The sequence below is a fragment of the Excalfactoria chinensis genome, chromosome 7 (genome assembly GCF_039878825.1).
Source record: "Excalfactoria chinensis isolate bCotChi1 chromosome 7, bCotChi1.hap2, whole genome shotgun sequence".
NCBI classification, from domain to species: domain Eukaryota; kingdom Metazoa; phylum Chordata; class Aves; order Galliformes; family Phasianidae; genus Excalfactoria; species Excalfactoria chinensis.
Genome location: NC_092831.1, coordinates 6,027,388 through 6,042,573, shown reverse-complemented (window position 1 = coordinate 6,042,573; position 15,186 = coordinate 6,027,388). Strand labels below are relative to the sequence as shown.

Below are 15,186 nucleotides of genomic sequence, written 5' to 3'. Positions count from 1 at the left end.
TCATATCTCTAACAGTAAAATAAGGCTGAGCACACAAAAGAAGTCAGTATCATTGGCCTTGGTCCAGATGCAGAATTTTTATTGCAGGAAATGAGCCAGAAAATAGCTGCTTACTTCAGTAGACGTGTGCAGGACTTAAAATTAATAAGAACAATTCTCAAATGTAAGGTAACCAAATGTATCTCTCAGTGAGAATGTGAAGTGCTTTGTTGAATACTATGTTCCCTATGCCTATTTTCTTGACAAAGTGAATGCTTGTGTAACATTAACTAATACTTAAAGAGATTCTAAATATGCTCCATTTCTTACAGCTCATACTCCAGATAACAGCTTCCTTGGATTTGTGGTAGAGCAACATTTGAATTCCAGTGACATTAAACACATTAATGACATCAAAAGGCAGAATCAGTCCCTCGTTTATGGCAAAGTAGATAATTTCTGGAAGGTGAGTTTTCCACAGTCATTTGCCTGAACAGATTTATTTTGATCAATATAGTAAGACATAACTCTCAACTTAGAGGTATTCCTTCTCTATGAACCTGTTCTTTATCTGAAAATAAGCATTTAAAGAATTGATCAGAGTCTTGCTGATGAAGAAACTTGTACATGTCTAGATTAAGACAGATACATTGTTATTTATGCATACTCTACTGGTGGATTAATGATTTTTTTTTTTTTTATTGACTTAATATCACTGTAATTTTGGAAGATACAGTAGCTGTTACAAGCAATGGGAAATTAAAGGCTCCATGAGGCTTTGTAAGCTTTAATCATTGTCATATACTAATGTCTCTTTCAGTGATTTATTTTCATATATCAACAACCAGACCTGTGCTGTATTTTGAACTGGACGGTGTATTTCACTGACAGCTCTAGAAGTGTAAAACCTCAGTTTATTTTTGTGTAAAATCAGGTTTATGTTTCTATGGTGTTGTAGTTACTGCAATATCTCTCCCATTTGCAGAGGAGTACTGCAGAATAACAATAATGAGATCTGGTCATATTTTCACCAAGTATCATATATTGGGCTGCTTAAAAAGACCTCATATTTTAAATCTTGTCAATTGCAAATGGAACTGATGGGTACAGATTGTGCTGTACATAGGACCAAATGACAGAACAGTGAGGGCACACCTGTTTCACACATTTTCCTTCCTTTTCTCTTGCTTGGCATGAGAATATCAGCCTTGTGCAGTTTTCTGACTCATAGAATTAACATTCAGTCTGAGAACTGTAAGACAAAACAGAAACTTAAACAGGAGGATGTTGCCAGGATGTTTAGTAGAAAAAAGGTAAAGCTGAATGCTTCTTAGCTCTTGTGCTAAGAAAATTATGTATATTAGCTGTGCATTTTCAGTTGTAATCCTTCAGGTTTATATAAGGGCTTATTGCCCTAAACCATGTAATCTGTGTTTTAAAAGGAAATTTTACTTAGTATCATAGAAATACTATGATAGTTATTCTTTATTATCTCATCCCAGTTTGCAGTCTGCTTTGCCTGCAAAGCACTGGTGCAGAGCTGGGATCCTTAAATTGTGGCGGAAGCTCTTGTACTTTTAGTTTCAGATCTCATTATCAGACTCTCAGATGCATGTAATAATTGTCTATGCTTCCCGACCTGATCTGTACTGTGTATCAACAACCTGTTGAGTACTAGCTGGATTTAAGGAATGAGATATTTGGCTAGTCACTAATGGTGAGTTTCTTTTCACTGACATATATGTCTTTCTCAGTGTATTCAGTCTTCATTAATTCAGAAATATGTATTAATAGATTATCTGCCGAGAGGGGAGGCTTGTGATTGTCTAGTGGGAGATTCTATGTGACATACAGGATACTCATGAGCTGATTAAGGCAAGAACGTGGCTTCTTGGAAAAGAACATCCTATAATAAGTTTCAAGTAGCCACAAAATGGAAACCTTACTACTTCATCTGATTAATTTCTTAATTGCCTTCTCCTTTATGACTTTGATTTGTTTTTATTCTAGTACAAATTTGTAGACTGTAATTTCCAGTATTAGTAGCGGTTGTCGGCTTTACTGCTGGACTGATGGTATTGCTCTTATTTACCCATTATATAGGTTGTTGAGGTTAAAGAAACCCATAGTTATCTTTAAAAAGCCTTTGTGTATGTATTGAGCCACTGAGAGCTCTGAGATTTCTAAGCCTTAAGTGTTCTCACACATCTGTTTTCTCTGTAACCTTTCAAGATTGTTCACCTTCCTCTAGAAATGTGAATGTTAGCAAAGTGCATGTGGGCCATTTACTAGCACCGAAAGAAAAAAGCAATATTTTATGCATTATTATACACATCCTCTTCACCATTAGGAACTCTTGTTCAGATTAATTATCATCCAAGATCCTTGAGTCATTTTTGTGGAAATGCTACTTTCCAGCTCGCCTCTCCATTTCAATTAGTATTGCCTGCCTTGTTTTGCCAAAAATGTAGGACATAATTTTTGGCCATATTAAACTGCTTTCTGATAGCGTGCTACACCAAGCACATCGTAACTTGCAAATTGTAAGTGTAATCATGTTCACAATGGTATGTGAAGTGCAATCACTGAAGACAGGGTTTGAACTGGTGACAACATGGGATGTCTTATTTGGAGTGATAAAATCCAATTCTTGTCCTCAATAGGCTTGAACTAATCTTGTGTCTGTGTAATTTGCTTATTTCTCATTTGCTTCATTTTCCTTGTTCAGCACTCTTTTCATCTGCTGCCGTGGTTGTACTGAACTAGATTAATCTATTTGTCTTGCTACTTGTCTTTATACTGGATTAAGCCAATTAACAAAAAGTGCAATCTCCACTGTGTGTCACTGTTGGTTCTAGTCAGTCATTAGAGAAGCACAGTGTGAAACAGGGAGTGTTCTGTTTCCCAGATTGAAAGGCTTTTTGGGAATATTAGTAGCAAAATGCTTGCTTCATTTTAAACCAAATGGATTGAAAGTGAACCAGGGAGACCATATTGTCAGTTTTTTTTCTTTTTCCCTGGGTGTAAGACTAGAAATACTAACATGCCATCATATAGCCATGGTTGTGGCTTCTTCTTTGCATCCAGCTAAGCCTGTAGAAGAAAGATCCCAATTTAGTTATCACTTCATCTTTGCTAGAAATCTTCAAATTTCCAGCTCTGCTGCATGACTAGAGCTGGTGAGTCTAGTTCAGACCATCTGCTTAAACTGATAAACTACTTCCTTCTGATCAGGCATAAGTGGGTTGAAGATTACAAATAGGAGACTGTGAAGAGTTTCACTGCATTTCTAAAGATTTTCCTTATAGATAAGCTATCGGGGATAACACTTACCCGGTTTTGACTGTTCGTAGACAGAGGTTAGATTTTTTTATCTGGGATTTCTAGCAGCGCTAATGAATGAAGAGAGAGAGACCTCCCTCTACCTAAGTGACATAGAATAAAATCCGAATAAAATACAAAATGCTTTCCATTATCAAAATTGGATTTAATTACAGAGCATTTCAACTAAAAGGGAATGCTTGAAGCCCTTAAAATCTCCTTAGCTCCTGTAGGCCTGTTTGCTTTTTTGTTATTTCTGCAGCTTCCTGTTCCAATACTTCTGCCCTCAATCACAGAAAGAAGAGTCAAGATTCATTTTAAATTCTAGTTTTGCAGGGTGACATGAGAGAAGGCTGAATTTGACTTGAATGAGAAAATCAGATTATCAGATTGTAGCTTAACAATTGTATAAGGATTGCTGTTAAAAAGCAAAAAGTTGTGTTACAGTGCACTGAAGTTGCTTTAACATCATTTTTATGTTGAAAGACAAATTTATGTATTTGTTACTAATGCCCCTTGACAAGGTGTGCATTCTTAAGTGTCTACTGTCTGCATAGCAAGTTTTGAAGAAATGTAAGTGAAAGGATGTTTAGACTTTAGCTAGTTTTTATTGGGAAAGTACATAACCAAGGCAGATTCTACAAAGCTTTCCCCTTTATAGCTGCATGCAACATATGTATTTCATGTTGGATGAAGTGGGAAGAATAACATGGGGCAAAGTCAGAGAGGAAAAACTACACTTCTAAGGAATGTTTCTATTATGAGCAAAGATCAGTGTTTTGCTGCTGGCAGTATTGCATTTCATTTCCTTCTGATTCTTTTTCTGCACTTCAGATTTAGCAACATGCTTTGGATGAACATTTCATTTTTGAAGTGAGAAGAAACATAAGAGAAAAGGGAAAAGATCCTTCTCACCTTTTCTCTCTAACCTGCTCAGTGCATTCAAAAAATTATAGTGTTTTTTTCTTGTCCTTCACATTTGCAGCAGCACTGTGAGCTTATCTATCAATTAAAACTTGCCTTTGTTGCTGCCAATAGGCACCAGGAGCACTGTCCTTAATGCGGCTGAAATAAACCAGGCACTTCAGTTCAGCGATCAGCTTCACTCTTTTTCAGATCTGTGCAGCTGCCATATGAACCAGTCAGGTGTTACAGTACCGTTTTGCATCATTGTCTAGAAATATTTGGTTACCACAAAACCAACACGACTTTTTCTTCCTGTGGTCTTACTTGCTAATTTCTTTTGGACTCCTTTATTTTCCTGCTTGAATGCTTATAGTGCACAAGGATAGTACTTCATATAGTATAGTATACAGTATAGTACTTCATATAGTACTTCATGTTGTTAATTCTGGAAATTCCTATTCAAAGAGCAGGACATTCTTTGTTAGGCATTAGTAAAAAAAAGAATTTTAAAAAAGTTTTTATGGATTACAGGGAGGAAATGATCAGTGACATAGATAAATACTGGTCTTTACTTAGGTGCTTTATTCATTCCTTGTGCAAATATATACATACATACATATATATATATATATATATATATGCAAACAGGTCCTATCTATGTACATGCCAGTGTATGTTTTGTACAGGTATTTGAGGTGAGTGTTCATAAACAGTTCATAAACAAATATTCAGGGAACACAGAAGTGTTGCGAGGTTATATAATACTTCCTTTGCACATTCTCTCTCCTTCCAGATTTTTTTCAACCCAGGGAATTACTGATTATTTGCCTACTGATAAAGCATTTCTTGGCCAGTTTTTGAGATCTCTTAAGACCTACCTTCTAAGCATGGTCTAATCTTGATCCTATTCAAAAATGAAGATTTTTTTTTTCCAAGCTTCTTAAGTATCTTACACTTGCTTCAGGCTCAGTTATGCACTGTGAACATACCACTGGGTTTTGGCTGACCTTGGACTTGACATTTTAGCAAATAAGCTCTCTGGTGTTTGAACCTTGAGACTTAACAATATGCACTTAGGAAATACACAAAGAACTGTTCCAGTAATTCTTACTTTTCTGAATTACATTTCTCAACTTTTGTAAAAAATAATTGTGTTCTGACTTTTTTAATTGTTTGAAGATGGGACTGGTTATATGCCTGTTTCACAGTTTCAACTTTCAACCCCTTCATATGGTTCAGGACTCTGAATCGACATTTGTGTAATGTAATTAGCCTGCAGTTCTGTGCACTTGGTGGTTAGGTTTGTTCCTTGCTGAATTTCTAATGTTCTGTGAGGTTAAACAAGTCATTTAAATTGCAGAAATGTTTGAAATCTTTACACTGACAAAGTGTTTCACAAAGTGATGTGTGGATGTCCTTCATCATGACAGGAAAAAAGCAGAGAGTTTAGTTCTTCATGCTACATGTTTCTGTTATGTACTTTTGTTGCATTTATATTTTTACATCTTGATCCACCATAAAGTTTCAACCCTTCATGCTGCACCTTGCTGCCAGCATTTTCTTACGGAAAGATTAAGCAGACTGTTACCATTTGATTGCTTTGATGAGAAAGGCCTTTGAAGGTAGGTGGAAATAACTGATGTACAGTAATGACAGTTCTTCAGTCAGTGATCAACAAATATGCTCTTCTTGAATGGGAAGTTTATTCTAGCTGCTAAAAACTTGTTTCAGAAGGTGCTTGTATGACTGTTGGTTACCACTATCTTCCACTTTTACTCTGAGGAGAAATAATTTGCTTTATTTTGGTGTGATAATCTTTCATGCTCTTAAGTTTTGCACTGCGGAGTGAGTATAGTGAATGATGCAGCTTGACCCTGACTCTGAAGAGCAGTTTGATTTTGCTGTAGAGCAGCCCACGATCATGATCTTTTGCATTTCTTTGATTCTCTTTGAATTACCTTTAGGTAATGTAAAAATCAGGAGTTTACTTTTGTTTTTTAAGATTAAAGAAAATTTAAATCCACGCTCAAACAAACTCAGGAAATGGTTTCACAATAAAACAAATGCTCTTGTTTTGTTGGCACATCACATTCCTTCATTTACTTGTATTTGTAAAGGCTATACTTATGCTTTCTCATTTTCTAATTCATTGTCTGAAGTGTTTAGAATATTTTGTCATTTAAGACCTTCCCTGCTCCCCAAAAAGTGCAACCGTAAATAGAGCATGGAAGCCTTTCATCCGATGTTGGTATGCTGCCTTTCTTTGAACCCTCATTCCTCGTTATGTAGCAGGCAATTGCTGGTATTTAGATAGAAGATAGCACATAAACACAGTAGGAATATTCTCTTTGTTACTAACAGGTGATTTGAGAAGTATTTTTGGGATAAATTATATAAATATCCATTATATATATAAAAAACGCTTCCAGCAAAATTTGTAATGCACATCACAGTGTTTCTCAGAAACCCTCTAAGATTTTTGTCATTGTGTACAAGCAGGATGTGAAAACTGAACAATTGTACTGGTCCGTTTTATGTTCATCTTTGAAAATGAGATAATGGGTAAGAATGGGGAGGCAGCAGAGCTAGTTTAGATCAAAGATTTATCTTCTCTGACACCAAAAATAGCCAAGGTTTGATGTGTGAGAAAGAACGTGAAGTTTTTGAATTGATTTTTCTTTAACAAAATGTATGAGCTTCTCTAAGTTTCAAATTATGTTACTTTGTATTACTAATAATGGGAGGAGCATCTCTTCAGATTTGAAGTAGAAGGAAAAAGCTTTTTTTTTATTTAGTAGCTTGTATTAATTAACAATAGCAGCAACCCTTTGTCTCCATTTGTTGCCTGTTTTACATAATGCTTAACACAGGACACTGAATGATGCAATCTTGGCTGACCTACCGGAACAGAGTGATGCAGAAAGGAGACAGGCAGTCCATCAAATACAATCTTACCAGCAGAGGTAGCAAAAGCAAGCAGCCTGTCATTATGCCACATTAAATAGCCTGTGCATCTGAACGTATATCAACAGTTCATTTGGGAAGGATGTTCTAGGAAGTATTGATGTTCATTCATCCAGGCCTGATGCCTTATTGCTTCTCCCAGTCAACTTGCCTTTTGAATGAATGTTGGTAAAATTGTTACCAACTGTCATATAGGGCTGTGGAAGAAGGGGTGCAGAACTTACATGACAAAAGTAGTGATCTAAAATAGAGTTCTTAAACGCTCTCTTGCTGCCAAAGAAGTTAAGAAACTTGTTGCCTGATTTTAGAGTTATTCCTAAGATTATGTGCTAATACTGAGGGGAAGTCTCTGATCTCTGCTGCAGTGCTGGCTGCAAAGTCTTTAGCTAATTGCTTTTGGAATGCTAGTAGTCTTTAAAACTCAAAAAACATATGGCACTGAAAATTAAAAGTCATTCTTGTTTGCAGATTAGGATGGTATACTGTTTTCTTGTGGGCTTTTTATTTGTCTAATGCAACAGCATAAAAACCATTTACTCTGGGTGTTTTCCAAAATGCTTTTTGAAGTTCAGGTAATTGGAATATTTGCAGGTATGCCATGAGACTCAGATGCTATGCATTAGATAAGAGTATGTGTTCGTTTGGCAGGAGTGTAGCGTAGGTGAGATTTGAGCTTTTCTTCACGAAGAAGGTGAGCAGTCACTTTGTTACGTCTCCAAAAAAATCAGTGACGATTTGATATTTCACAGTGAGATCATTTATAGATTTTGGTGTTTTGGGACTGTTACTGTTTTTTGTTTTCACAGTCTGAAGATAAGTACTGTGTAGGCAGTGCTGAGTATACAACTGTCTGGTGACCTGTGTTAGAAACTAATAGAACCTATATATATATACAAATATATATATATTTATTTATATACATTACAATAAAAAGGCTGCTTTTTTTTTTCCCCCTTTAAACTAGTAAAAAAGAAAATAAAATTTTAATGAAAGATTGGCTATTGTACGAGTCACGTAGAGCAAACATAAGAGTGACCATGTAAGGAATCATGCAAGAAAATGTGAGAATGAGAAACTTCTTCCCTTTCTGTCATTTTGGTGTCTGATCTTGATCTCTGCTTGAAATGTGTGAAGTCTGAAAATACTTTATTGTTGCTACTACAGGACAAGAAGGCTTATCTGGACGTCATTCACACCTATATGGAAGTCCATGGAACTGTTCATGGGACGAGCACGATTTATATTCCTGGCTATGTAAAAAATCATGGTATACTCAGTGGGCGGGATCTGCAGTTTCTACTGAGAGAAACCAAGGTAAGTTTGTCAAAAAGGAGAAATAGCAAAGATAGGTAAAGAGAGACTGTTTCTGAATTACATGCATTTCACCTCCTACAACTGTGCTCCTAATTTTAAAGTTCTGGAAATATAAATGATCCAGTGAAACAGAGATTTAATTTTCTTCCATATGCTAATAACACATTCCTGATCACACCTGTGTTTTTTGGATTGACAGCTATTACTAGAAAATTGGGCCAACTTCCTACAATCTGGGGGAGACATTTAACAACGAGCTTGAAAAACATGGCTAAATTCATGTTTCATTTTCCTAAACGTTGTATTCATCTCAAGGAGAATATCAGCTGAGAGAATACTTTGTTTTAGATCCAGAATGTGAAAGTTAAGTATTATATGAAAGCTGTACAATAGGAATACTTGCTCTGCCCTACCAATGACTTTAACCTGAAGTGACCCCACTCTGTAGGGAGGAAAAGAAGAAAGGCAAGGCCTTCATTCTCCATTCATTTCCTTCCCTCTGCTCAAGTTGTGCAGAGACGGGACAGAGCAGAAGAGTTTGCTTTTTGTGGTATGCTTTGCCTGTGGATTCACAGTCAAAGGAGGTCAAGATAAGGGACAGTGTATGCATTTTAATAAGTAAACTTTTGTCCCTGCAATTGAAATGCTTTTTGGATTTCCATTGCTGTTCCCATAATCCTCGTGGAATGTTTTACAACACTAAGATGCTTTAGTATAATACATTTAAATTAGAATGTTTAACTTTCAGTTGGTGAAATAAATGGGGTTGTGTGTTTAAAATTAGCAAAACATATAGAACTTACTCTTCACTGCTGATGGTTTCTTGCTGTGCACTTCCACAGAAGAATCTATTAAAAAAGAAAAGAAAAAGCATTTTCCAGTCTTCCCACACAACAGTAGAGATCTCCTTTAGAATGCTGGGAAACGATGGTAATTTGACATCTCTGCATGACAGCTGTTGGCAAATTATGACTTTTTAAAGGCAACCACTGGGTGTATGTACTTCATACATACAGATACACTTAATGTTCCAGATTACAAAAGTCAACATTTACATTCATCTCAGATAATACTGAGATTACACAGCTTTCAGCCTCGTGGAGTATGAAATCACTGTGTTAACCACAGTACTAATGTGGGTGGAATCTTGACATTGTAATAACCCCAAGCACAAACAATCACTTCTTGTGTGGAAAAATAAAACATACATTCTATTGAGTGGAATAGTAAACTAAATTAATGAGTTTCCTGCAAAACTACTGGTGTCCTTAGAATTAATTTAAAAAAAAAAAAAAAAAAAAAAAAAAAGAGTTCATAATATGAGTGATATTTGAGTATGTCTTCATCTCTAATTCATTATCAACTGTCTCAGATATATTATAGTAAAAACTGTGATGTTTATTATTAACCAGATAGCTCCTCCAGTTAGTGGCTGTATTTGGTGTATGTTAAGCTGCAACATAAAGACATAGTTAAGGACAAATTTAAGTGAATGTGTATTTTGCAGTTTAGCACAGGGTTTCATGACTCCATACTTTGACTAGTGAGGTCCAATAGAGGATACTAGCTTGTGGTGGTGAGGCACTTCTGTGATCAGCAAGTTGTTTATTTCTCACAAACTGAATTTCTGTGAGGTGTGGATTCAAGCTATACTCTTTTCAGAATCCTACAGGCACTTTAGATTTTAATGATTTTCTGCACTATTGTGCATTGTTGGTTTGCTTTTCTCCTAACACTGAGGAAAAGCCTTTGAAAATGTACTGTGTTCTTTTTATCAGGTGGCAAAGCAACACGCTGATGTGGTTCAGAGAAATTAAAAGATGTACCCAAGCTAACAAACCTTTGGCCTGATAATAAGCAGTTAGGAGTCCATTCCATTCTGCTAATACTTATTTTGTTTTATTGTCAGACAAATTAGTGTGCAATGTAGTTCTGATAATGAAATGAAATATGTCTTACTGCACCATTAATTTTGGTTATTACCCCTGTATAATTCTTGTTCCAGTGTATCTAGCTCAAGATAAAAACAGCAGCATCCTGACACTGAAAGTGGAAACTGAGAATTACTGTCTGACTGAATTGCACTTTTTCAGTCCGAACTTCTTGTTTGAATTTTTGTTTGGGATTTTATTTTTTGCTAAGTGATGCTTAGTATCTCATAGGTTCCGTGGCTTTTCTGCTTTAGCATATGGTTGATTCTCAGTGTTAATCTATACGGGTGATCTAAGTCTTCTTGTTGCCTGTACATTCACAGTTTCTGCTTTTGATCTCCTTTGAGACAACAGTTTAACATAGCTTAGTATAAAGCACCATTCACCTGTCTCCATTGGCCATCTGCTGCACTTGTGAATTCATCATGTTGATATCAATAGTTCCTGGCATTGAATTGCTAGCATCAGTGTGGGGTTTTCACAGAAATCAAGCTGACTTGAAAGGGAGCATTGTGCCCTGAGAAGCTTCCTCTGAGTGTGCACATGCATCCAGTGATGTCCAAGGACACTTTTTAATCATAATCACTTTAATTGCCAGGCAACGTGACCAGACCCCATAATGAATTTAGTTAAGGTTTTTTTGTCACTGAACAATCAGTGTGCTAAAAATCCATGAACAATGGGAGCTGTACCTCGCTGGCGGCAACATCTGTGTATGCAGAACACACTCGAGCCATCTATCCTGTTCACTGTCTCTAAGCAACAAACTTTCCCTTTAAGCTTCCAGAAACTTTCTGCTTTTTCTTTCTAAGCATACAGTTCAAGATCCAAGGGCAACGATTCTTTCATCATATATTATTTCAACACTGTGGTAGCCCATTTTTGTCAGGTCAGTTTACAAATGATCTAGTTTTAGAAAGTCAGAGCTAAATAATACTTCAACAAGTCACCCACACCTGTCAGCTTACTTTCCACCACTTTATTTAGCCCTTAAAAAGAAAATTCCAATAGGTGACAGCTCAGTCGTGGCTTTTGTTTGTATCTGTTGGTGTAGGACACAGTTATTTTCAAAAGCATGAAGCTGCCATTTTCTCCTGGATTACATCACAAAGCAATGCATTTCAGCATAAGTGTGATTTAGAAGCAAGGGGTGCTACTCGATGTCCATTATGGCTAGTTCATCTGCGTGGTGCATGACCAGCTGTAGAGAGGCAGCAATTCCTGAGGAGATGTAGAGCCATTCATCACCTCAGAGCAACAGAAGGAGGCAAGATGCAGCCTCCATGCCAACTTTCCTGCTCACAGCTGGGCTGGCACCAGGCTGAGAACCAGCACTGGGATTTTGAGAAACACTCCTTCTTTTGAGAAAGTTTCACTTTGCACTCCCTGTCCTCGCAAATTTTTGAGGGAATCCACATTCTTCCACTAAACAGTACTTTATGCTTTCAGAAGAGTGATTAATGAAAGCAGTGGGATTCATAGCTTTTTAGGGTAGGTTGAGGAAAACCTCTTGCAACGTTGGATAAGCATAAATAGGAAAGTGAACTTTAACCTTTTTCAATATTGCCTTTTATGAAGTAATATACATTTCACTTCCAGACTCATCAAAAAACAGCTGAACAGGCATGTAAAAAGTGAATCTGTTGTGAAGATCTTTCAATCACAAAAGGAAGGACCTTTTCAGAAGGCATTTTTTATTAATGAGGAAAATGTATTAAGATAGTTAACAACAGACTTTGCTGTACTTCTCTTTCAATAGTTTGGGAGAGAATACACAGAACTGTCCAGTATAGAGGCATGGAAAAGCAATGAACTACCAGCCCAAGAGTGTCAATGAGATGAAATGCACTAATGCGAGGATAGGGATACTTAGGGCTATAATTTAGATTATTTGTTCAAGTACTCATTTTTATAACAGTCCAGTATGTTGGTGTGAATTCCAGGGTTAAATTGCTTAGTGTTAATCGAAAGTCACTGATTTCAAACAATACATGATTTAAAATTTGCTTTTCATGGCAGTGGTTGCAAAGTACTTGTCATGTCAGATATGACAGCCCCCATTTAGCTACTACAGCATGACAGAAATGTCAACATTATGATGAGAAAAGTGGTGTTTTGGGTGCCGTGATGCTCACTGGCCAGCTCAAGAGCCTGAAATTCTAGCGGGAGTTTATTTCACTGCAAAGGCAGAAAAGGTTCTGAGGAGCCTACCTTATAAAAAAACAAAGTAGTCCTGTAAGGGTTTCAACACGTGTGTATTTGTTTAAGTTGTGCAAGTGAAATTGTGGATCTGAATCTGAAACTACCATTCTAGCCATAAGGAACATCTTACTTTATTTCTTCAAAGGTATGGTGCTGCTTAGAAGTAAGGCTTGAACTGGTGTGAAACAGGTGGTAGGCTATTTATTATGGATTAAGTGTTGACAGTGTGCTCTGTGGTGTCAAAACATAAAAACATGTTTCTTTCCCCATGGAGCTTCCTCCTAAGTAAATGGACCAGTCAGACACAAAACTGTTCAGCAGTGCACAGCAGCAGCTTATTAAAAAAGTGAAAAATGAAACAAACAAACCTGCGTTCTCTACATAACAGGCAAACACAGGATCACAGGAGAATTGATTCTTCAGGTGGTTGTGATTGGTGGTTCTCAGCTGGTTTTTTGCCTAAGCTAAGGAGAGGTTTTACAAAACACCAAACACCCTGCGTGCGGATTGCATGAAATTGTTTCACATCTAATTTAATATTTTCAAAAGATTTCCTTCCTTTAAATTAAACATCTTTGATGTGAAATTTAGGTTTTGGGTTTTTTTAACTGTAAAATAACATACCTTATGCCACATATAAAACCCAAATTTTCATAATCTAGCTCTGGTGGAGATAGTCGTTCAGATCTCTTTTTTTATCAGCTACTGGAGCATTTCCTGTAAGATTTCTGAGCATGATAGACGAGAAGAGTTTTGCAGGTGGATGACGTTTTTTAACCTGAAAATTGAAAACCAAAGAACCAACATTCAGCTCCATGCTGTGATAATTGTACATTCTCCAACAATGTGAGAAGGTTAACCTTCTTTTTTGGACGGCCAACTTAGGAAAATACTGTTGTCATGGGTCAGAGAGGGCCGATAATACAATGTCTGTGTTAAGGTAAGGCTAGCTCCTAGAATGGGCCATCAGTTGTGGATCTTCTTTTACCAGCATTCATTTCCGTGCTGCAGAAAACAAAGTAGAATGGTATCATTGGAATTCCTTGAATGCATGGTTCTGATCCCAATTCTGATACATGAATTCTAATATTCTAACAGTTACAAAGATTCCCTTTTGTTCTGAAAAAAATGAGTAGCTGTATAAACACATATAAATGTATATAAAATTGTCAAGCGTTGCTGAGACATTGCTGTTATCATCAGAGCTTTTCATTCTGCCATTATACTTTCAAAAAAAATTATTTAATTCAGGAATTGTGCTAGGCCAAGAAAGGGATCGAGATACAAAGAAATGCTGTATGCAACTCTGATAACGTACTAAAGTTCTTGACATTGAGGAAAAACGCTGCCTTTTCTGGATCACCTGTCATCTCAGCTGACAATAAGAATAGCTTTATGGTGAAGCTGACAATAGGAATGGCTTTGTGATGCAGTTTACCTCCTGCAGTGTACCTTGGGGCGTTGAATCCACTTAATCCTTTGCAAACCTCTGCTGACTGGTTAGTGTCTTCAGTTGATGTTTGCTGCCATCTACCGTTTTAATTAGACTTAATCGGCTTGCCAGGAGCATGTTCATATTGGCAAAACCAGCAAGTTAGCTGATGTGGGAGAGGAGAAAAACAGTACTGTGGCTGTTCAGTGTGGTTACTGCAATAAAACTTGTGCCTGCAAGGCAGCCCAGAAGTTTCATTTGAACACCAATCAAATCACCAAACGATTTCACCCCCCCAAAAAAAAACCTGAAAGGGTCTGTTGTTCCCTCAGCTACATGAAAAGCCATCTTAGTTCATTACAGAAGATTATTGTCAAATGTGTTAGACAGGACATTCCATTACTGCCTGGGTATGAGGGAGTGAGCTGCAGAACCATATTTTCTTCTTTGTGTTGTTTTTTGTAGGCTTGTACGCTTTGAGTGTGTGATTGTTTATTTTGTGTTAGGCCTTAGCTTTCAGTTTCTGTAAAGAACAAACATTAAGACAGACCTTCTTTTCTGTTTTCCAGCTGTTTGTTGGTCTTGGATTTCCCTATGAAGGGCCTGCTCCTTTAGAGGCTATTGCTAATGGATGTGCTTTCCTAAACTTAAGATTTAATCCACCAAAAAGTAGCAAAAACACAGAATTTTTCAAAGGCAAGCCGACGCTTCGAGAGGTAAGCTTTGTTAATATCAAAGGGGTCTTTATTTATCCCAGGTGTGGATTTCTTTTTAGTAACATGGTATAGAAGTTACATAAATGTTCACAGTTCATTGCAAGAAGTGTACAACTGTCATTTCTATTAGCAGGCCTTATTTTTAAAAAATAATGGAAGTTTTCACATACTGTTAAACTTTACCTCTGTGTCTGTGTACATTCTGCTAATTCTTATCCAGACCATAAACTAAACTCTGTTTGTACGCCTGATGTTCTAACCTGGAATGGGTTGTGTGTGATATGTTGTTAGAAAGCATCTTTATTTAGTGGAAGAAACATACTACTGTGTTCTTCACAGGAACTAAATAGGTGTCTTAATTCTTAGAATAGCATTTGGAGGATTGTAGTATGTGGTTTTATATTTATCTTTTTCTTTGAAA

General features: G+C 36.7%; 1 protein-coding gene across 3 annotated transcripts in view; it reads left to right on the top strand.

Annotated features, from left to right (window-relative positions):
* MGAT5 (alpha-1,6-mannosylglycoprotein 6-beta-N-acetylglucosaminyltransferase) overlaps positions 1-15,186 on the top strand; it is a 111,320-nt gene that overhangs the window by 79,818 nt on the left and 16,316 nt on the right. For all 3 annotated transcript variants that reach the window (XM_072341343.1, XM_072341344.1, XM_072341345.1), the window contains exons 11-13: positions 312-445; positions 8,335-8,484; positions 14,619-14,765. In XM_072341343.1, the coding sequence (XP_072197444.1) occupies positions 312-445; positions 8,335-8,484; positions 14,619-14,765 (431 nt within the window). The remainder of the gene's footprint in view (positions 1-311; positions 446-8,334; positions 8,485-14,618; positions 14,766-15,186) is intronic.